The sequence below is a fragment of the Taudactylus pleione genome, unplaced genomic scaffold, assembly GCF_031769625.1.
Source record: "Taudactylus pleione unplaced genomic scaffold, aTauple2 ptg000341l, whole genome shotgun sequence".
Classification (NCBI taxonomy): Eukaryota; Metazoa; Chordata; class Amphibia; order Anura; family Myobatrachidae; genus Taudactylus; species Taudactylus pleione.
The window spans coordinates 2,381,606-2,404,905 of record NW_028284742.1 but is presented as its reverse complement, the minus strand read 5'-3'; the positions used below and the strand labels follow the sequence as shown (position 1 = coordinate 2,404,905).

Below are 23,300 nucleotides of genomic sequence, written 5' to 3'. Positions count from 1 at the left end.
AATGGTTGATTGTCATTTGCTCCCATACATTACCAGATTTTCATTCCAACCAGCCAAATTGGACAGATGTCTGACAGATAATTGGATAGTGTATGCCCAGTATAAGTGACCTGTACTGGAGAGTAAAGTTGAAGAATGTAAATAAAACATAACTCATTTATTTTTAGCAATCAACAAACACCTGTTTGCTGTTCACATTCAGAAGCCTGAGGTGAGAGAGACTGAACCAGAACCCGAATGAGTATTACAAGAGTTTGTAATAACAAATCTGATGAAATACATCACCACCATCACCCACCAATTCAACAGGGAGTTTCTAATAGCGAGGGTGGCGTTATACAGAGAGTGATATATAAAGGTATTAATAAATGTTAATGAGGTGCTTACTGCTCTAGTTATTGACATTACTTTTACTAAAATAAAGTGGAAAAGGGTGTTTTCACACCCTTTTCACATTATTTTAGTATCACCTAAAGTTACTACAGGGCAATTGGAGTAGAATTCGTAAAATTCTACTCCAAGCCCTAATTATCACTTATTTTTAGTAAGCAGATCGCATTTCCCATAATTGTAATGGGAAATGTGATCTGGCCAAAGTTACTATTTGTAATGCAGATTGTAGTGTGATATTACCGCCTGAATTCGCATTGCGAATTCAGGCAATATCACAGGGATTTACTTATCACGGTATTTTCGCAAAAAATACCGTGACAAGTGCGACGCATGCGCCGACTGACCGTCGCCAAGCCCCGCCCCAGGCACTAAGCCTCGCGATCGCGGACTCCCCTGCGACCCCCTCCTCCCTTAATTACACTTACCTGCAGTCATCGGTGCTCCGGTGATGTCCTCCGTGGCTACGGTCAGCTGACATCCCATACTGCACTGGGACTCGGTCAGGTGACGACCCGGCACCGGTGCAGGCTGGGAGACCAGCTGACCGGAGGGAGGACATCATGGGAGCCCTGATCTCCAGTCCCTAGACTCAGGTAAGTTGTTTTTTTTTTACTAATTTTTTATTATTTTTTAGCAGAGATCGGCATGTGATCTGTTTAGACCACACAGCTGATCACTGAGGCCGGCTCCGGGCTCTGCTCTGCATGTTAGAGCAGAGCAGGAGTCCAGTAACCGGGGGAGACCCTGGATAACGCCACCTCCAGGTGGCGTTATTATCACAGGGCTTTCACCTGTATTTTTTCACAATTTATTTTTAGCAACTTTGGCCAGATCACATTTCCCATTACAATTATGGGAAATGCTATCTGCTTACTAAAAATAAGTGATGATCAGGGCTTGAAGTAGAATTTTACGAATTCTACTCCAATTGCCCTGTAGTAACTTTAGGTGATACTAAAATAATGTTAATAAATAGAGCCCTAAAAACAAATTGTGAAAAAATACCGGGGAAAGCTCTGTGATAATAACGCCACCTGGAGGTGGCGTTATGCAGGGTCTCCCCCGGTTACCGGACTCCTGCTCTGCTCTAACAGTGATCAGCTGTGTGGTCTAAACCTGAGTCCAGGGACCGGTGGTGTCTCCCCTCCGGTCAGCTGGTCTCCCAGCCTGCACTGGTGCCCGGTCGTCACCTGACCAGGTCCCAGTGCAGTATGGGATGTCAGCTGACCGGAGCCACGGAGGACATCACCGGAGCACTGATGACTGCAGGTAAGTGTAATTAAGGGAGGGGGGGGCGGCAATCGCGGGGGGTGGGGGCTTATCACCGGGGGGTGGGGCTTAGCGACAGTCTGTCAGCGCATGCGTCAGCACTTGTCACGGTATTTTTTGCGAAAATACCGTGATAAGTGTGCGGAGGGGATTCGCAGGGACAGAGCTTTATCGCAAGCTCTGTCCCTGCAAGGGATTTGTAGTAAATCCCTGTGATATTGCCTGAATTCGCAATGCGAATTCAGTCGGTAATATCACACTACAATCTGCATTACCAATGCGGATTGTAGTAAATAGAGCCCTAAGTGACTGTCCTAATAATGGTGTTATAAAGAGGGAACACTGTACATATTGCTGTCTCTTCATAGCAGATTCTTTACACAGAAATATGAGACGTGCTATAATGGTTTTGTAATAGCTGTCACTTAATTGTATCTTCCTTATCTGTTAGAATAATTGCAGTAATGTCAGTGAAACTACTGAATGAAATCATCACCTCATTAGAAACCTGACAAGCATCCTTTTCCAGTGTGTGACTGGTCAAACCAGATGTGAGGTGAAATAAAATATGTCCCTGATCGTATTCTCCTCCCTGTCACTGACTCAGTGCTGAGGATAATTCTGTAATGTTCACACTGAAATGGGCCTGTAATCAGCCCTGATTTATGTTTTCAACTCCCACACAGGACAGAAAGAATTATCCTTCTCCATTATTCCCTTTCCCAGAAGCTCAGAGGCCAGATATAAAACACTGTAGTGACAGTGAATGCTGAGTCAGTGTGAACATAATGATCACTATGTTTCCTGCATTATGTGTTATGAGTGTCAATGATGAGTCAGCCAGCCCCGATGTAAACCACTGTGAGCTCTACTTGCTGTTAGCGTGGCACCAGCTGCTTATCTGTTGTATTTTGGCCTCTAGAATGCTGACCTACTGATCTGTACTTGACCATAAATAGTTGATTTCTCCAGAAAAAGCTCCAGTGAAAAGGAGTGAGCTTATTCACATGACTAGGCTGATAATAAAACAAGAGGAACAATGATCTGTAGGCTGATTAATTGAGGTCATTGAAGACTTAAGCGGGCCACACACTAGACCAATTTACATCCAACCAGCCAACTAATTGATTGGTTGGAATGAAAATCTGGTAAGGTATGAAAGCAAATGACAATGAGCAATTTGCTCCCAAATGCCGGAAAATGGACAAAAACTGTTGTTTGAACAAATTGTTTAGATCAAACATTTAACAAACTTGTCTGACCATTTTCATCTGTTTTCTGGCATTTAGGAGCAAAATGCTGATCCTCATGTACTCCCATACCTTACCAGATTTTCATTCCAACCAGCCAACTAGTTGGCTGGTTGGATGTAAGTTGGTCTAGTGTGTGGCCAGCTTAAGACAGTTCAAATAGCTAAGTCCCTATGACCAAGTATAGTTATTTTCATAGAAGCATAGAATATTCAACAGCAGATAAAGACCAACAGGTCTATTTAGTCAATTTAAAGTGTACCCGTCGCCTCTTTATAATATAGGAGCTATTGTGGATGAAACCAATAGCCATGAGAATGCAGCATATCGATTCAGCAGGAAATAGTGACATTAATGAGGCATGAGGCACTTTCTTACTAGTGAACTAAGACAGTGGACCAGTACACAATAGATCAGCTTTATAATGTTTAGACTCAGACATTTTCAAGACCCTTATGCGGTTTTGGCTAAATAATCTGAGAGAAGGGCTATCCTGGTATCTTTATTGTTATGTATATTATTCTATGTAAATAAGCTTTTGGCCCTTGCAAATGGGATTCACAGTGAGAAAGGGAGATGGAGAGACTGAGGAAGTACCAAGGATAAAATAAAATAAAAATTGCAAGTCTTTTTTTTATTTATTTCATCTGTGTATATTTTTACATGTTCAGGTTATCTTTAATGTACCGCTGTGTATAAATGTGATGATTGAGTAGATTTGTTTGACTAAATGCCAGACTTTCTTTCAGAGAGCATTGCCCATCCCTACTGTCTCCTACACTTATTTTCACAGAAGTCTTTGTACCAGCCAATCAATCTGGAAAGGCAAGAATCTGTGTCAGCCCTAGATAATACCTGACACAATGTATCGGAAGAACATGAGTAAAAGATTAACACATATTATACACAAATGACTTATCGCTTACAGAAACAATTGGTGCAAGAGACAAATTCCAATCCAACAAAGCAATATTTTTTTTTCAAACGTGTGTGCCAGATATACAGTACACATGAGTGACAATGAAATTATCATTGAGGTTACGCAATCCTTTGAAAGTGAACACCTCCCCTTTTGTTAGCAGTTATAGATTGACTCAGCTTCATGACCTTCCCAAATACTCCCATATGATACTGTACATGACACACAGCAACCAGTTTTATATTAGCAGGTATCTATGTTTATCATCCACTGATCCATTGATGGCAAATGTAGAATTAATGAACATAATGCTGCATAGCAAGCCCAAGGCAGAAAGTACTTTTTTCCCAGTAGTTGTACCAATACGAGATCTTAAAAAAGTGCTTGCAGTTATTAGTTTGGGTAATATGTCTAGGTTTTGGTGTTTTATTTATTTTTATCTATATGTTAAGGCAACCAAAACCAAGACCAAAAGTGAGCAGTAGGTACCTAAGTGTTGACAAATACTTAAAGTTTTAAAAATGAGAGGTATTTGTTTTTTGCTTAAGTGGTGCCCAGTTCAATGATAAAAGATATGTTAAACAGCTTGGTATTCAAAAAAATCAAGGCAGCGGGTGCTTTCAAGGGGGACGCAGTCAAGAAGCCGACGGTCGCAAAGCCGACCGCCGGCTTCCCGACTGTCTAATCCCGGCAAGGTACAAATGACAGGCGTCAGGATTTTGACGCCTGTGATTAGACCTACGTCGGGAGCCTGACACCTGGCTTACCGATCGAAGGTAAGTCAGGGGCGGACAGCTGTTTTAGGTTAGGGGCTCCCGGGGGGGACTTAGGGTTAGGCACCCCCCCGGGAGGGTTAGGGTTAGGCTAGGGGAAGGGGGGGTAGGGTTAGGCACCCCTGGGGGGAGGTTAGGGTTAGGCATCCCCCCAGGAGACTTAGGGTTAGGCTGCGGGGAAGGGGGGGTTAGGTTTAGGCACTTGGGAGGGAGGTTAGGGTTAGGCACCCCTAAAGGAGGGTTAAGGTTAAGTGGGGGGGAATTAGATTAGCTATTCTTACCTTAATGGACGATCAGGATTTCCACCTCTGCCGGGCTGCCGTTGTCGGGAGCACGTCTCCGAGGCTCCAAGGAGCCTCAGACATGCTACTCTGAAAATGACCAAACTATCATGGAAAAGTCTGGCTGGCAGGGCTGGTGCTACTGTTACAAAGTTTTAGGCAGCTGCCTAAGGGCGTCAGCCACTGGAGGGCGCCGCTGAGTCCCCAAAAAAGTAAATTCAGCGGCTACTGCCATGGACACTAGCTGCTGATTGGCTGAGAGCAACTGCTGCCACGTGAATGGCTGCTCCACGGACAGGACCACGAACGGTTTGTTATTTTAGGACTAGGACTTCTACTGGAGAACAGGACCGACCTCCTTCAAGGAGTAGGTAAGTACTATACGTTATGTGATTGTGAGTGAGTGAGTGTGGGAATGTGCAATAAAGATTTACAATATTCTGTGTGTAAGTATTGTGTTTAGTATACATTTTTTTTTACAGTGGAGATACAGGTGCCTCGTGCCTGCTGGCATTTGTAGTTCTAAAAGTGTCAAAGAGCAGGCAGGCTGTTGACTGTAGTACCACTGCGAAGTACAATTTTATTACTTTAATTAATCCATTACCCCTGCATCTACCGGCCAGGGATACAAGGGTGAGCAGGAGGGGGGACCCCTTTTTTTTGGGGGGGGGGGTCCTCACTTTCTGAGGATTGCCAGCCCTGGGCTGACTAGTTTGGAGTTGGTTTAATGCTTTGGCAGGAGGACCCCATGCTGTGTGTCCTCCTGCTGTGACATTACCACACCGGCTGACCTGGTGCTAGTAATGCTAGTAAATTAAAAATAGGGGGAACCCCACACCAGTTTTTCCCCCGATTTTCCATAACTAGGCCAGGCTAAAATGTCAAGAACTGGTAATGGACTTAGGTGAGGACCCCACGCCATTTTTGTTGTTTTAAAGTTTCACTATTTTACTGCCTTAATACTCCACCTCAAACTACCTGTGCTGGCTTTGGGCCTCTGCTCTAGTTCTTTGTTAATGTAAACATTCTATAGCATTGTATAGTTTGTATTAAACTGCCATCTTGTCTGCCACTGCAGTGCTACTATGTTTCCTAGATGTGCTATATTCCCTTTAAACTGCCATGTGTTTGTGCCGCTGCTCTATCACTTAGTTTAGCTGGTCAGCTGCTGCAGCCTTTGGTCAATATGGATGAAAACAATATTGTAAGGTGTGAGGTGGTCAAAATTGTCTGGAGATGACTGGAAATTAATACTATTCAGATGACTAATACAGTAGGAACAAAAATAGGCCAAAATTACATAATTTTACCTGTTTTTATAAAAAAAAAGTTTTTGGTTTATTTAATCCAGATCCACAACCAAAATACTTGAGGGTGGCTTTGACAAAACCAAAACACAATGATGACTTATAACCAAAACTAAAAATATGGGGGTCCACGCACATCTCTAGTACTAACCACTGCATACCGGGAACACCCCACAAGACCTGCCATTTTGATGTTGTTCTGACCCCACCGTCTAGCCATCACAATTTGGCCCTGACAGGTGCCATTGTAACAAGATAATCAGTGGTGTTCACTTCACCTGCCAGTGGTATTAATATTATGGCTGATGGATGCATATTATTTGATTTTGGAGACCTCAAACTATTTATTGTCATTGTTATAAGAAATTGATATACTATACCTGTGTATTTTATTTCCTTTCTTAGGTATCAGATAAAGGAAATATACTGGGTTACATTGATAAACATTCATATGAAGGAGTCTTTATTGCTGCCATTGTCAAATAAACTGATAGTTAAATACAGTTATAGACACAAAGGTATCAATGAAAGTTGTCAGCCATTTTGTTTTTACCTGTTCAACGCGCACTTGTGCATAAATGAGCTGGAACACCACGGAGTCAGACAGTCCAATATCTTTCAGCAAGAATGATGTCAGAATTTCATCTTCCTTTAAGATGTCTTTGATCCGGATACCACGTCCTATGTAGGTAAACACCATAACATTATACATTAATACATACATTGAGCATGGGTGTGCTCAAACCTCAGGTCTCACTAAAAGGGAAATGTATCAATATTACTTCACAGAAAAGGCAACTTGCCCATAGCAACCTATCAGCTTCTAACTGTCATTTTATAGAAGGTGCTTAGTTGCTGTTGTTTTCTCTATAGGTTTGATACATCCCCACCTTAGCCACTTAACTGGTGATTTTTTTTCTTCTAAAAACTGTTCAGAAATTTTAATTTTTTTTTAATAAGTGAATTAGGTGAAGAACAGCTATTTCAACTTATACAAAAGGATTTAATAAAAAAATATATATATTTTTTAAAATATTTGTAAAAAAATAAATAAAATAAATAAATCGTTTCCCCCCAAACATCGGAACATTAGATCACCACCATCGGAACATTGGGAACATCGGAAGCATCGCAACTTACCATTTTACATTGGCTTCAGGCACAAGGTACACTTTAGAAGGTGGGGGTGGGGGGGCTAATTTTCCTATTCCCAGCTGCTGGGTGGGGGACTTGCTAGACTGACCGATCAACAGTGATCGGCAGCACGGCACACTGGGGGGGTGCAGGGAAGCAGAGGGACCGGAAGGCCCCTCTGAGAGCAGCAGCTGTGGGAAGATTCTATTCCTGCAGCCTCCCACACTGTTTATCTGACTGGTCGAAATATTGCGACCAGACCAGATAACGCACTGCCTGTTGTGGTTAAAAAAATGCGACCATGCCAGGCAAGTGGTTAAAAACAAGTTTTTAGTCTCCGCTCTTTCCTCTCAGAATAACACATGTACTGATAAATCCACCTGTTTTTCCATAACATTATATTGTCAAACTTTGATGTTGGACTGTCAGAGTAAGAAGATTGAAAAAACTAGATTAATAGAGTGGAGATTCTTCATTCTAGATAATTGTAATGGCAATATTTATTGCAGAATAAGTTTACTTGTCTTCCATGGTTATTCCACTTGTGTTTGGGGTAAATCATACATCATGGGCTGTTAATGCCACACATGGAAGTAATTAACAGATAGACGTGTAATTATTAATTGGTCAGCTGAAATTCATTACTTGTTAATGAAAACATAGTGTAACCATATTGACATCACATGAACATCTCACAGTTTTATTATACATTTGGTATGTACTGTATACTGTATATATTGCTGCAGATTGTTATTTCACCAACAGGTGCAAACTTATTAAAGTACATAGGTGTTTATTTACGCCCATTTCTGCAGCGGAATGTAAAGCTGCCATTTATGTCACGGTTGGTAAATAACTCCATGAATTTCTAAGAAATATGTTTATAGGTCAGAAACAGCTCCTGAAATAATCTAGAATGAAAGGAATTTGGCTTATAGTCTGGGATCAAGTTTCTGGCTACAATTGTTTGTATGTTTCAGTTGTCTGGTATATGCCATTCAACAGGGTATTTTGAAGTCCCACTTAACAATGACAGTGAGTGATGGATGGAGAAGTAACAGTGTAGTTTGAGAATATACAGGCGTGTGGGTCTGACTGGGTCGTTCGTACATTAATCACAAGTACAGCAACAACAACTCACAACTTCTTTCCTTTGTTAAAAGCACACAATGATCTTGTACTTCTGATTCTCTTGTTGGCAATTAAGTAAGCTGATTGGCCTTCAAGCAAGATGTTCTTAGATCGGTTGCAAAATACCAACTGGCTTCATACATTTTTAAAGAATACCTGTCACTTTTGAGCTAATAGAGCCAAAGTGTTGAGAGTGAGCATTGTAAAACAACACACCCTACGTGCAAATACTTGGCTTGCAAGTTGTACCGCTTATTGCTTTATATGTAGTACTTGGTGAGGGCCATCATTCAGCGTCTATATTATAAGGGAAAGGAGGAAGTTACTCGGGAGCATGTTAAGACAATGGCCCTCATTCAGAGCCGCTCGTTAGCGGCAGTACGCTCGTTCCGAGCGATGTTCGCACATCTGCGCATGCGTACGGTTTTTAGTACGCATGCGCGAACCAGTCAGTGCGGCCGAAAATCGTTTGTACGCTATATAGCGAGTGCCTGCTATTTCGAGTGACAGAAGGAGGCGTATGTGGGTGGTAACAGGGGAAAGTGCTTGAAAACGGGGGAGTGGAATTCGAACGCAGGCGTGCTTAAAGGTCAAAACGGGCGTTTTAAGGGTGTGCATAATTAATCCAGCAGCGTCATTGACCACGTCACTTGGTTTTTTTAAACTCAGAACTGCTCGCAAAATCGCGGTTGAAAAAACCAACCACAAGAATAGCGAGCAGTTCATACGCTGTACGATGTACTCGATTAATCTAATAAATAGCGGACATAACGTATGGTGCGAGCGGCCAGGGGGCGTTTTTATCAAATAAACGAGCGTATGTTTTGCTCGCTCGTTCAGACTTAGAGGTGTGAACAGACTGCAATGTGCGAACGGACCATTTGAATAGCCACCCCTTGTTTTTGAACGAACGACCGCAAATAGCGAACGGCTCTGAATGAGGGCCTATATGCGGCCCTGTTCTGAAGCAGAGTCCCAGCAAATGCATATCTCATGGTCTATTTTCTATGCTCTCTTAAGGCCTCATTTAGAGCTGGATGTACATTCATTATTGCGGAATAAATATATGCATATGCGTACTGTGGGCCTGATTCAGAGGCGCTCGCAAAAAGCGAGCGCTCGCTCTGAATCAGGGCAGGCACAGGTTTTTTTAGTTGCGGCCTCTTAGCCGCTCGCATAGCTGTGGGTTACCACCCACAGCTATTGCGAGCAGCCATGATGATGGTCGCGATGCTCAAGACCATCGAGACCATCGGGCTTTCGACGAGATCTTTGTGGTAGGGTCTCGTGGCCGCAAGCCCCAGAGAGCTTCTGGCTCAAATAGAGCCGGAAGCTCTCCCACTGACATCACTGGTGATGTCAGTGGGGCCGCCCACAAACGGCAGGCGTTCGCATGGGAACGCCTCCGTTTGTGAAGCCACCCCCGGCCACGCCTACAAAATGGGGCGAGCTGTCAATCAACGTCGACAGCCGCCCCTTTTGTAGTGAGTCCCGGAGCGAGCGCTTTTTGCACTCGCTCCGGGGCTCGCGCGTGCGCACTGGGCCACCATCGACCCGCTTGCGAGCGGGTCTGAATCAGGCCCTGTGTACCAAAATGCCCCTTTATATAGATATGTAAGTGTCTTAGCCTTGCAGCTCCTTTACCTGGAGAGGCGGACTGAGTATGGGCCAGAGTACCTGTATTAAAGAGTGTTGCGGCTATATTATATCAAATTGCGACCGTCTATTGGGATATCTATTTGCACTACTAGAGAAAAGAAGATCTTCTTGAAATTATAAAGCAGTAAATTATGTTGTTTGTATTTCATTACATTTTATACGGAAAATTAGACTTTTACATTTACTTATAATACTGAAGATATTACACTTTCTTGGACACCTACTTAACTTACATTGTGAACAATTTGGTTAAAGTGACTTTCTTAGTTACTATTAATACTGTCAAAACTCATCTCTACATTATTATTGGCATTATTACCTGACATATACAGTCAGGTGCATAAATATTGGGACAATGACAGAATTTTCATATTTTGGCCTCTATTCACCACCACAATGGCTTTGAAATGAAACAAACAAGATGTGCTTTAATTGCAGACTTTCAGGTAATTACATCCAAATCAGGTGAACGGTGTAGGAATTACAACGGTTTCTATATGTGCCTCCCACTTTTTAAAGGACCAAAAGTAATGGGACTATCAACTCAAAAGCTATTTCATGGACAGGCGTGGGCTATTCCCTCGTTATTTCATTATCAATTAAGCAGGTAAAAGGTCTGGAGTTGATTCTAGGTGTGACATTTGCATTTGGAATCAGTTGCTGTCGACTCTCAATATGAGATCCAAAGAGCTGTCACTATCAGTGAAGCAAGCCATCATTAGGCTGAAAAATCAAAACAAACCCATCAGAGAGATAGCAAAAACATTAGGTGTGGCCAAATCAACTGTTTGGAACATTCTTAAAAAGAAAGCGCACCAGAGAGCTCAGCAACATCAAATGACCCGGGAGACCACGGAAAATAACTGTGGTGGATGACAGAATAATTATTTCCCTGTTGAAGAAAAACCCCTTCACAACAGTTGGCCAAATCAAGAACACTCTCCAGGAGGTAGGTGTACATGTGTCAAAGTCAACAATCAAGAGAAGACTTCACAAGAGTGACTATAGAGGGTTCACCACAAGATGTAAACCATTGGTGAACCTCAAAAACAGGAAGACCAGATTAGAGTTTGCCAAACAACATCTAAAAAAGCCATTACAGTTCTGGAACAACATCCTATGGACAGATGAGACAAAGATCAACTTGTACCAGAGTGATGGGAAGAGAAGAGTATGGAGAAGGAAAGGAACTGCTCATGATCCAAAACATACCACCTCATCAGTGAAGTATGGTGGTGGTAGTGTCATGGCGTGGGAATGTATGGCTGCCAATGGAACTGGTTCCCTTGTATTTGTTGATGATGTGACTGCTGACAAAAGCAGCAGAATGAATTCTGAAGTATTTCGGGCAATATTATATGCTCATATTCAGTCAAATGCTTTAGAACTCATTGGACGGCGCTTCACAGTGCAGATGGACAATGACCCGAAGCATACTGCAAAAGCAACCAAAGAGTTTTTTAAGGCTAAAAAGTGGAAAGTTATGCAATAGCCAAGTCAATCCCCTGACCTGAATCCGATTGAGCATGCATTTCACTTGATGAAGACAAAACTGAAGGGAAAATGCCCCAAGAACAAGCAGGAACTGAAGACATTTGCAGTAGAGGCCTGGCAGAGCATCACCAGGGATGAAACCCAGCGTCTGGTGATGTCTATGCGTTCCAGACTTCAGGCTGTAATTGCCTGCAAAGGATTTGCAACAAAGTATTAAAAAGTGACAGTTAGATTTAGGATTGTTTAGTTTGTCCCATTACTTTTGGCCCCTTAAAAAGTGTGAGGCACATTTAGAAACCATTGTAATTCCTACACCGTTCACCTGATTTGGATGTAATTACCCTCAAATTAAATCTGAAAGTCTGCAGTTAAATCACATCTTGTTTGTTTCATTTCAAAGCCATTGTGGTGGTGAATAGAGGCCAAAATATGAAAATTCTGTCAATGTCCCAATATTTATGCACCTGACTGTAGCTGAGATGGAAATACTGCTGTGTTTTGACATGGAAGTGTCTTGAGATATATTTAACTCAGTAATTATACACATAAGACTGAAATCTTGCAACAGCATTTTTATGATTGGGATACAAAATGCATAAATGATGCCCTGCTTAATTAACCTTTCAACTCAAAATATTGCAGTGCATCTTTTATTTTGTGTGTGTCAATTGAAGAAAAGCTATTATTTACATCAGAACTTCCTTTATAAACACACCACATATTACATATTATTTTATAAACACATGAAAATTAAAATCTCTATTATAAACATGTCACTTTTGGTGCTTTGCATGATAAACTTGTTGAACTCATAAACAAGTTAATAATGATAATAATAGCAGTAATAATACTAATAATAACAAATATATATAAAATAACACTAAATTGAAATGTTTTAGGGGGGTGGGGGGATTTAGTGCGTATTTCTATTACTGTATCATCTCTTTTCCACTGCCGCAATAACCCGGGTTATTGCCGGGTCTACCCGGGTAGTGGCTCGGTGTAAAAGGGTCCTTGAAAAATGACCTGGGTCGGGTGCCCCGGGAATCCAACCCTGGTCGCTACCAGAGTCGAACCTGCAAAGGAACCAGGTAATGGTGCTGTGTAAACGGCGTTACCCAGGTCACGTCTCAAACCAGCGAATTGGCTGGCTTCAGTAGCGCTTGGAGATTACATCATCTCCAAGCTTCCACTGTAACGTCAGAAGACCCAGGTCACAGAAGACCCGGGTCCAGTGTGAACGGCTGGACCCGGGTATACCTACCTGATTGCAAAATGGTACAATATGCCCTGCCCCTTTTGGCGGTGCGCTGCTAAAACAGCCTGTGGGTGCTGTCCCCACCCACGGACCGCAGTGTCCCCAGGTGGGAAAAACTGCGGTGTAGCGATCACCGCCAGTGAATAGATGCTGAGTGCATGCGCCCCACATCTATTCACAGAGAAGGGAGAGCTTGGGGGCACACCCCAAAGAGTGATGAAAAGGGGAGGTGTCTTAATGACATGCCCCCTTTTCTCATGGCCACACCCCCTTTTCGGCGGAGTGCCCTTTCTCTAGGCCCGGCGTCGGACCTAGAGTGAACACTACGACCCGAGCTCAGTGTCCCAGGTTGGAGATGGGTATTTGGTGGAAAAGAGGTATTAATAACATAACCCAGAACTGTCACTTAAAGCATCTACATTTGCACAGGTACACATGCACGCACGCACACAACCCCCCCCCACACACACACACACAGTAACATGGTTTTAATAAGTGCCATATTTTAATGAACAGTATTCATGTCAATTATACTTGTAGAAAATATTAAATCATGATAATTATTTTGTACAAATAGGCAAGAAACTAATAAATACTGATAGTAAATCACAGCTCAGTAACTATAAAATTACCTGACACTTTGCCAGGGCTGGCTCGAAGTGTATCCATGAAATTAGAAATTGTATAAAGTTCTCTCCACATCCGGCCAAGGTGCTGGATTTCTGGCTTTTCCAAGAGGATATCTTGAGCATCTTTATAGGCCCTCGCAAGGCTTAGGAAAGCAAAAGAACAAATGGATATTTGTTATGGAACAAGACTAAACCTGCAAACTGATAAAACTTCAGAGACCTGTTCTGTTCGTATGAAATACACCAGTGTTACTTAAAGATTAGATTAGCAGACGCCAATGCACAGGTAAAGCCCCTTGTGTTGTGTTAGCTGGATTAAATAATTAAGTTTTGGCTCCCAAATAAAACCAAGACATCCAATTACCTTTAGGTTTGCTTTAGCTATTAAAGGATGGCCTTGGGTGTAAAATGAAGTTTATACTGTATGTCTATGTACATCAGGAGCCGTATAGTAGAAAAATCAACACAGTAAAAATGTAAAAAGAAATGGTAGACTTTCAGTGTTCTGGACAAAATAGGATAGGGATCGCCTTAATGCCCATAGTCTCCACAAAAGGAAACAAGTAACCAGCCATTTTGCAATTCATTGTGAACCAGCTAAGCACAAAAGCGCTAGTAAGTTCAAAGGATGGGGACGAGTCTAGTGATCACTGCAGAAGGACCTGCTCTGAGTCTCGTAGGCTCATGCATGAGCTTCACAATAACCAGCATAGTATTGCCACATCTACCTATGGGACAGAAAAACAGAGGTAGTATCATTACTTGTCAATCAGCCCTCGTATTAGAGAGCTGATCCAGGCTGCTTCCTGTGGCTGCTGTGTAAATACCACATGCTAAGGTATGGTCAGTACTTGTATACTTGTACAGTACAAATACTCCTAATGATTTGTGGTTGTTCTCCAGTAGTGCCCATCTATGCCCCTAGAAAAAACATACCCAGAACATTGTTCAAACGAGGACATGAGCAAGACTCCAGTGCCCAACAAATACAAAGGGTGGATGCAAGTTTCAATGAGCAAATCCAAGCTCTCTATAAATTAGAGGAGATAAACAGACAGCAGCATCTCATTGTTTATCTGTCCATGTACATAAAATGTGTCCAATGCAAACAAAATCTAAACTTTACCACAACCACCAAAAACCCAAGACTCATCACAGGGAATCCAACCAACACAACTGAGATGTCTCTCACTGAACCAATGGATCTATCAACTATTTCATCTTTGAATTACACATGCTGAACCAACATTTTATACAAGCCTATACAAAACCTGAAAGATAGTAGCAGATAAAAGGCACATAATCCCGGCGTCTAAGAACATACAATGTATAGGGTAAAGTTAACAATGAAATTTTACTAAAGTTCTAATTTCATCCAAGAACAAGTCTGCCCTTTGTCCATTCCAATGTATAAACCTCCCAAAATATCTACAATGTAGCAGAAGTAACAAAATACGTTGTTGGTTCCAATGATTCACCTGAACGATCATTAGAATATTGACAAGGAAATTCAGACATTTTAATTAAATAATATGCACTTCAATGGCTGCTTGGGTGTGCTGGGATGCATAGAAACATTGAGTCTGATATATATGAGATTCATTGCTAATGATAAAGGATATCAAGTGTCATGTATGGAATACTCAGTGTCAATATAGATCTGTTAAAGTTGTATTATGCACTATGAGTCCTAAACATGTGACCATTCTTAGGAAAAGGATAAAAGCTCTTTAATAACTTTCTACAAAGCATTTGTTAAGCTGACGGTAACCAGGACTATGATAGTTACCACAACACCTATTTTCTTATCACTCGTGTCACATATCCGGTAACAGCTGGACACAGCTCACAATGAGCTTTTTATTTGTAATGTCAAAAAAGAAAAAGGCACATTCTACTAAATGCATTGGAATCACTGTCTGCTCTCTGCAGCTCTTTCACTGGTCTTGTGTCTGCGGCCTGAAGGTCTGTTTTCTGTCATTGACCAAAGTGCTGAACTGGCATCACCAACATTATTTTAGTGGTTCCTTCTCTGGGCCGGCATCCTGACCGCCGGGATGTAGTGTATGTCCCGATCGCTGGGGTATAAACTACATCCCTTTCCTTTAATTTATCCTAAAATTATTTTGGCTATATTTGGGGAACATAACATTAAATGTACTCACTAATCAATGTATTTTTTTTACATCTATGCCTTCTTTCCTGCCAGTAGTTACATGCAAATATCATAAAGAATAGGGGGCACACAACTTCCTTTAAGCAGATACCATAATGTATAACTATATTTGGAGTCTCTGATCATCAGAGTTACATAACAGCAAGTCATTTATAACATGAAGCTAGTAATGTGGGGACAGTAATTACTACCCTTACACCTTCTAGAAAATAGGGGGCATACATCCTTTTCCACAATTGTCATATTCTCCAAAGAAAGAAACATATAGGGGTCTATTTACTAAGCAGTGTTAGGAGACAGAGTGAAAAGTGATAAGAAAGTGATAAGGTGCCAGCCAATCAGCTCCCAACTGCCATCTCACAGGCTGTGTTTCAAAAATGACAGTTGGGAGCTGATTGGCTGGCACCTTATCACTTTCTACTCTGTCTCCTAACACTGCTTAGTAAATAGACCCCAAACTCATTACTGTTATATTACATGTAAATACTGCCCTGGAAGCTTATACTAGCACTGTATACCGAGGAACCAGTTAAAGAAACTCTTCAATATTAGTATATATATATAAAATTACACTTATGTGCCAATCTCTGACTTTCAATGTGTTAATGAATTACAGATCCATGTTCTAAAATAGCCTGGGAACCTGCTGGTTACCAATGTACAATGGGATTTGTACAGTGCCAATTGCGAGCTGTAGAATGCACAATGGGAGTTGTAGTTCTGCAACAAGCATGCAGCAGATTATAAACGTCTATCTTACCTCTCATACAAACACCTCATCATCTAGTTATTGTACGCTATTCAATTTATGCTTATTTCAAGCCCAGTGCAGATAGCATCAGTAAGCTAAGGGGAAAAATATAAACCCATTCCAGCAATTTCCCCTACCTCCATACATTTGCCACACGTACTGTATTGTTTTTATTTTTCAGCGTTTATCTTTGCTTCTAACGTGCCCAAAGAATGCAGTAGAATGTCTAACCTGTGACTGAACTTTTTCCTTGACGTGAAAACATATAGTGGAATATGAAAAATCTCCAACAAGTGCAATCCCACACGGAGATATCACTAGAATGTAAATATATTGCAATCCAGGCTAATCATTTCATATAGGCATGACTGCTTACATGGAATTGTTGTAGTTTGAAACCACGCCAGGGGACTCTCCACGTGTAGGGCTTCTAAAACAAGGGTTATTGGTATTGCAGAAAATTCCTTGTAACCATGGTAACATCCCTGCTGAGGGCATCGCCTTGTTTGGAAAATGGCCTGTGTAAATGGATAAACAGAGGGGGGAAATAATAAAAATTTAGTTTGTGTTTAAAACAACACTTGTCATAACATCAGAAGTCTATGTGCTACATTCCTTTTAGGTTACTTGAAGATATATATTTTTTCTTTTTTTACTTGCGTCTGGATTTTATCTGTTGGAAGGTATGCATATCTTAAACCCATGCAGTTGAGGAGCAAATCTTGACGTCCTTTCCTCCACAATGACCCGTGGAAAGTTTCCAACTCCTGATACAGTAGTACATTATCCAAACAAATATAAATAACTGTTTCTTAAATTCCACAGGCTTAATGAAGGTGTCATGTCTTCAAAATGGTGTAAATCATAACAAGATACCTGGTGTTTTCCTATAATCTCTCTTGTAATATAACACTAATTATTGATAAATCATTGGTGTGCTATAGTAGCTATTTCAGTTGCCTCATATGAAACTGCTGCTCAGATAGGTTTTGTACAGTGTTTTCACTTTCAAATTCCAGATTTCCTGGTCTCTACCAGTTTCTTTCTGATCCAAATTTGCACTTAAAATATGTGCAGACCAAAAAAAAGCTGAAAAGGTAATTTAGCCCAATGTCAAGGGAAATTGTGTCCTGATCAAAATCAAATGTTCCTGTACATGGGAAAACAAACCTGTAAATAAACTGTAAGAGCTAGACCTGAAATGTCACAGCACTAGGAGGTTGGTGATCTGGGTCAGAACCCCTTGGGCTAGCTCTATGTGCTGGAGTGTGAGTGAAGATGGCCTAATAATGCTACTCTTCTTACAGGTCACTGGTAGTGGTAGTGGGGGACTGATGTTGCAGAGGGGCAGAAGGACAAATATTGTGACCAGAATAGCCCATGGCTGTAGCCGGTTAGCAGGATTTGCAAATAGCCAAAGGATAGGCAAGTGCAGGTTTACAGGCATATACTGGAGCAGTATGCTGGGATATCTGGTGTGGAATGCAGATTATACTGGTGCTGGAACAAAACTTGAGCAGACTGCAGGAATTTACTGGAACTGGGTGCTGACAGCACAACTGAAGCAGGCTGAAGGAATATATTGGAACTTGGTAAAGAATGCACAACTGAAGCAGGACTGAGAACTGGGAATATTCTGGAACTGGGTACTGGAAGCAAAACTGAAGCAGGCTGCCGGAAGTCCTGGAACTGGGTACCGGAAGCACAACTGAAGCAGACTGCAGAAACAGAATGCTGTAAAGCAACACTGTAGTAGGTTGCCGGAATATAGGAACAGAATGCTGGAAGCAATATAAAACCAGGAGCCAGGGTACTAGAACCTCTATGAGAGAAGTTGTAGTGGTCATGTACTGCCAGTACTTCCTGGTTTAAAATAGAGCGCCCTAGCTGCTGGAAGGCTGAACAGAACATATGACTGGAGTTGCTGAGAGCTGGTTGGCAGAGTGGATCATGTGACACTGTCCAAGAATGGCGGGAAATGCCGGGAGAAGGACGCCAGCCACATTTCAGATAAGTGACTTAAATACTTGGGGATGCTGCCTCCCGGAAGGGGCAGCCAGAATGTCGGCAAGCCTGCCACAGACATTCAATAATATGTGAGTTAATCTGCACATGATACTATGGGGTAAATTTACTAAAATTCGAGTTTGGTCGAGATTGCAATCTCGGGTGAGTTTAGGCATGTTTTTCATCTCACAAATTTACTAAAGAAAAACTCGGGTGAGATTGCAAACTCGATTAAACTCAACATCGTCCAAACTCTGAAGTACTTTTCATGAAAAAGATACAACTCGGGAATTTACTAAGAAACGAGATCACAATCTCGGGAGTAATTGTAGTAAACTTGCAGCTAATTAGAAGTTTCAAATAGACCACCTCCTGAGCTGCGAGTTTGGCAGAAACATATACAGATCAGTGTGATTTGTGTATGTTTCTGCATGTAAACCTTCTCTAAAGTGTTAATTTAAAAAAAATTACATGGCCCATGGGAACGCCTCCGTCTGAGCAGCCACGCCCCCGGCACGCCCACCAAAGGGGGTGTGCTGTCACTCACCATCGACAGCACGCCCCCTTTGGTGCGAGACCCCGAGCAACAACTTCCCCGTCGCTCGCCGGGTCTCGCGCATGCGCACGACGGAGGCGCCTCCGTCGTGCGCATGCGCATTTGGGTAACATCGACCCGCTTGCGAGCGTACAGCGCTCGCGAGCGGGTCTGAATGAGACCCAGAGTCCTGATATTCTACTTTATTGATAAGAAAAGCATATATGTGAGACTCCTAATTTCACATTGGTTTTATTTTCAACAGTGTTTTGTGTGTAGTGTAATGGTGCCTAACACTGTCAGATTTTTCTTCAGATCTGAACGATAACGATTCTAAAAATCGTTCAATCGTTCATATCTGAAATAAATATTTGACATGTGGGCAACAATGAACGGTGAATGATGCACGTTCCCGTTTGTCAGATAACGATATCTGACATCTGATGTGTTTGCAGTCAGATTTGGACAATTTCCATTCATTTTAATGCAGTCAAAAATCGTTCAATCGTTTGCAAATCGTTCAATGGACATACCCGACCGTGTGTATGCACCATAATGCTGCCTATAGTAAAAAATACCCTGATGAAACATTAACAGAATAAGTAAATGCTTACATTCATGTTGGCCGTACAAGGGATTTGCATTTCTTAGCCACACCAGGACAAGGATCAATGACAAGGGCCAGAATATTTCCACAAAAACGCGAAGCTGTAAAGATGAATGGAGAGAAAGTGAAAGTTGACATCACATTTGATGAAAAAGAAAAGCAAAGAAATCACCATAAAATATAAGAAATACAGTACATGATTGTTTAGCAAAAAAAATAAATGAAACAAACCAATATGGAAATATATTCTGAATAAAGGAAATGTCTGTCCTTTTCTCTAAATCCATTAGGGAACACTGGAGCACAGAGCCGTAACTAGACTTTTTGGTCCCCTGTGCCAGAAAGAGCATTGGCGCCCCCCTCATTTTTCAAAGGGATATAATGCACCCAAAAAAGGGCCATGGCTTCATGGGGAAGGGCCATGGAAGAGATAGGAGAGGCCAGGAGATGCTGGGGATGAAATAAGAGGAAGCTACAAGCAAGAATGATAATAAACAGAAATTTGACAGGCCCAAAAAGCGCCCCCTGACCTGGGGTGCCCTGTGCGATGGCACTGGCCGCACTACCCTAGCTACGGCCCTGCTGGAGAATGTGGTGTATAACCTCCTTAGGTAGTTGGCACTTTACACAATTATAATTATTATTATAACGATACTAGATTAGAACCTCTATACACTCCTTCCTATACCTTCTAATATCCTGCCTATACCTTCTAAGGATGACGCTAATTTGCGTACGCAGTTTATACAGTAAATAAAGATTCCAGACTTGGAACGTGTGGTTCCGAAGCACAAAGTATTATTCAAGTAAAAGTACAGTCAGTTACACGCTATTGATCCATACACAATTTGGCGCAAAGGAATTATACAGACCCAAGTACAGTATACATACGCAGTGCTTCCGGACCGGATGTTAGGCATCAGCAAGAAACCCTTCGTCAATCAGCATTCAGCATGAAGACTAAGACCCAGTGTTGGAGCACACATATTTATACCCCCCAGAAATAGACAACACAATAGAGAAGTTTGTTGCTGATGCCATTGGTCCTCAAGGGGGATGCATCTGTTACAGAGCATTTAACAGGCTGGTTCAAATAGACACAACCCAGCCTCCAACAACTGAGGGTCTCTGGTTTCCCGCCCCATGCAACATTCTAACAGTTGTTCATATAATATACATTTTGTTGCTTGAAGTCTCTGCGGTCCATAAGTTGAGAATGCATGATGCGATCTCCACACCGATAATACCGGAATTCTGTTGAAAGAGTACGCATCAGTACAAAACCAAACATGGCTTACTTAGCATGTATAAAACCTTAGTTACCAAATAATCTTTATTTCACAGCATTTATACTAAATGCACAAACTTAAATCTTATACCTTAAAGCTTATGGAACCTTGTATGTGAATATGTAATGTGTGAGTATGCGGGGTTTGATGTAAAGACGCTAGTTAACTTGGAGCAGATGCGTGCGCATAAAGCTAATGAACAGCGTTTTCATATAGGATCTTATGCATTCGCTAATATGCGATTAGTTACCAGCGCAATTGTGCGTATTAATGTGTGTATGATAAATGGTGCACTTAGATCTCACTTAAACCAAGTGAAAACCTAGCAGTGTGGAATGCTGAGCCTTATAGTTCCACATGCCCCCCCTCTCTCAGCAGCCCCCACCCTTCCCAGGCTCAAAAGTAAAGTCCTTTGTTCTCCCAGACTCTTGTGTAGATGCTAATTAGCCCAGCTACAAGACCCAAACCTAAGATAACACTCTTGGCTTTGAAGGTATTTTATTGCAGGAAGCCTGCTAATGTAAGGTGTGTATTCGAGCAGGGCAACCTGGAGTGAAAGCAGACGTTATATTCAGGAAGCTTGTCTACACAGGCTAGTTGTCACATGGCCATTTGCTCTGTTTAGCTAATGCAATATATCCTTTAGGGGAATTATAATAATATACACTTTATCCAGAGCACCCAAACTACGTAAAGTCATGAAATGGACTTTTGGTGAATCGCCGTAACTTATGGTCACAGATGCAATCGCATGATGCTAATAGTATTATCCCACATGTACTAAAGTGTGAGTTTATCTAAAATGGCGCTTAGGTGGCCATTCGCAAAATGGCGTCTTGCGGCCAGTCGCAAGATGGTGTCGCTGCGTTTCAATTTTGAACTGATCTTGTCTCAGCCAATAATCCAGCTTCGACAGTCCACCCTTTGATAGCGAACAACATGCTATCACAATCTGCTATTAGAATTTAATTTAGGCTTACATTTACATATTATTTAGTGTTATTATGTGATGGCACAAGGTGGTTCTTAATCCATCAATAATGTGTCTCTGTGTGGGTACATAAAACTACTATTATACGCACACCGCGGATCTTGGAAGATCATGTGAAAGGTGTGGGGATGCACCAGTCTTATAAAAGCAGTCTTGAAGGGGAATTTAGACTTTACATTATCTGAGGTGCTTTAAAAATAACATTTCAATAATACATTTTATGCATGTCTTAATATAATACATTAAATGATGGTATTTCCTAGTTCAGGGTTGTAATGCAGTTCTGTATTTACCTCGGTATTCATACTGGCCACCATCATAATTTCGTTCTTTCGTTTTACTCTATTTTTACATTTTCCACACTTCAACACAATAGGAACACACTGGACACATATGCCAATTATTATGATGACAATTAGTATAAGGATTAAGAATTTGCCTATGCTGGCGATCACTTCCTGGACCCATTCCCCTAGACCTGAGAACCATTTCACTGGGTCCAGCCATGAAACCCATCCTTCTATCTTCTCCCCTACTTCAGCCACTGAAGCATTATGGTTCTTACGAAACTCCCATTTTAGCTGCAGAATTTCATCCATCTTTCGGTCTATCACCTCCTTGGGGTCGCTGGTATCATTGGTGACATAGGTGCAACATTTTACTCCAAATTGGGTGGCTAACATTACGCAATACCCTCCAGTAACAGCAGTTAAATAATTCAACACCAGCCTGTGTTGCACCAGTTCTTTCTTATATGCTTGCAATTCTCTCCCTGTATACCTGAATGTGTCATCGTACAGCTCGGTAATATTATCTATCAATTTAGCAAGTTCCTGAATATATCTAAAATTTAGTGTTCCCCGAGCGATCCTGGTGGGATCCAGTGCTACTAAAACTTGAAAGCCAGTTGTCTCGCTAATTAACTGAGTGGCTTTATGCACGTCACCAGGTATCATATTTCTTTTGCCTCTGTGTTCATATTGCGTGTGAAAATATGGTGATGGTGTGTTTTTATGTATACCAAGCATTTCAACATGTGTAAGGGTCATAACTTCTGGGACTACTCTTCCCAGGTAACACAAACCTTCGGAACTCGAGGAGAGCCACTTACACGCTATTCTTCCACATATAGAATATACATTATCAGGGAGAACATAAGGGATGGTATGCATCATTATCATTAAGCACATTTCTCTTGCAAACAATCCTATTTCTGGGTCTTCCATCTGGTTCATGCAAGTCTCTAGCTGTATTATTTTAGAACAATAACCATCTGGCACCTTACCAATAATTTCTTTGGTGGAACTCAATGTATACAACCGATACCTAAAATGTTTCCCACTAGATTTAATTGAGCGTAACAGATCTTGGTTTATGGACTCATTATCAGCTCTTTGTGAGAAGGTCATCATCTGATTATTCCCCGTCACTTCCCAACTCCCGGGTT

At 41.6% G+C, this 23,300-nt stretch overlaps 1 protein-coding gene across 1 annotated transcript in view; it reads right to left on the bottom strand.

The window, feature by feature from the left end:
* The window catches only part of ABCA4 (ATP binding cassette subfamily A member 4), a 363,439-nt gene that overhangs the window by 285,503 nt on the left and 54,636 nt on the right, over positions 1 to 23,300 (bottom strand). Inside the window, exons 3-6 of the mRNA XM_088443970.1 lie at positions 19,581 to 19,674; positions 16,801 to 16,942; positions 13,501 to 13,640; positions 6,746 to 6,873 (exon numbers count right to left, since the gene is read on the bottom strand). Coding sequence (XP_088300096.1) covers positions 6,746 to 6,873; positions 13,501 to 13,640; positions 16,801 to 16,942; positions 19,581 to 19,674 — 504 coding nt within the window. The remainder of the gene's footprint in view (positions 1 to 6,745; positions 6,874 to 13,500; positions 13,641 to 16,800; positions 16,943 to 19,580; positions 19,675 to 23,300) is intronic.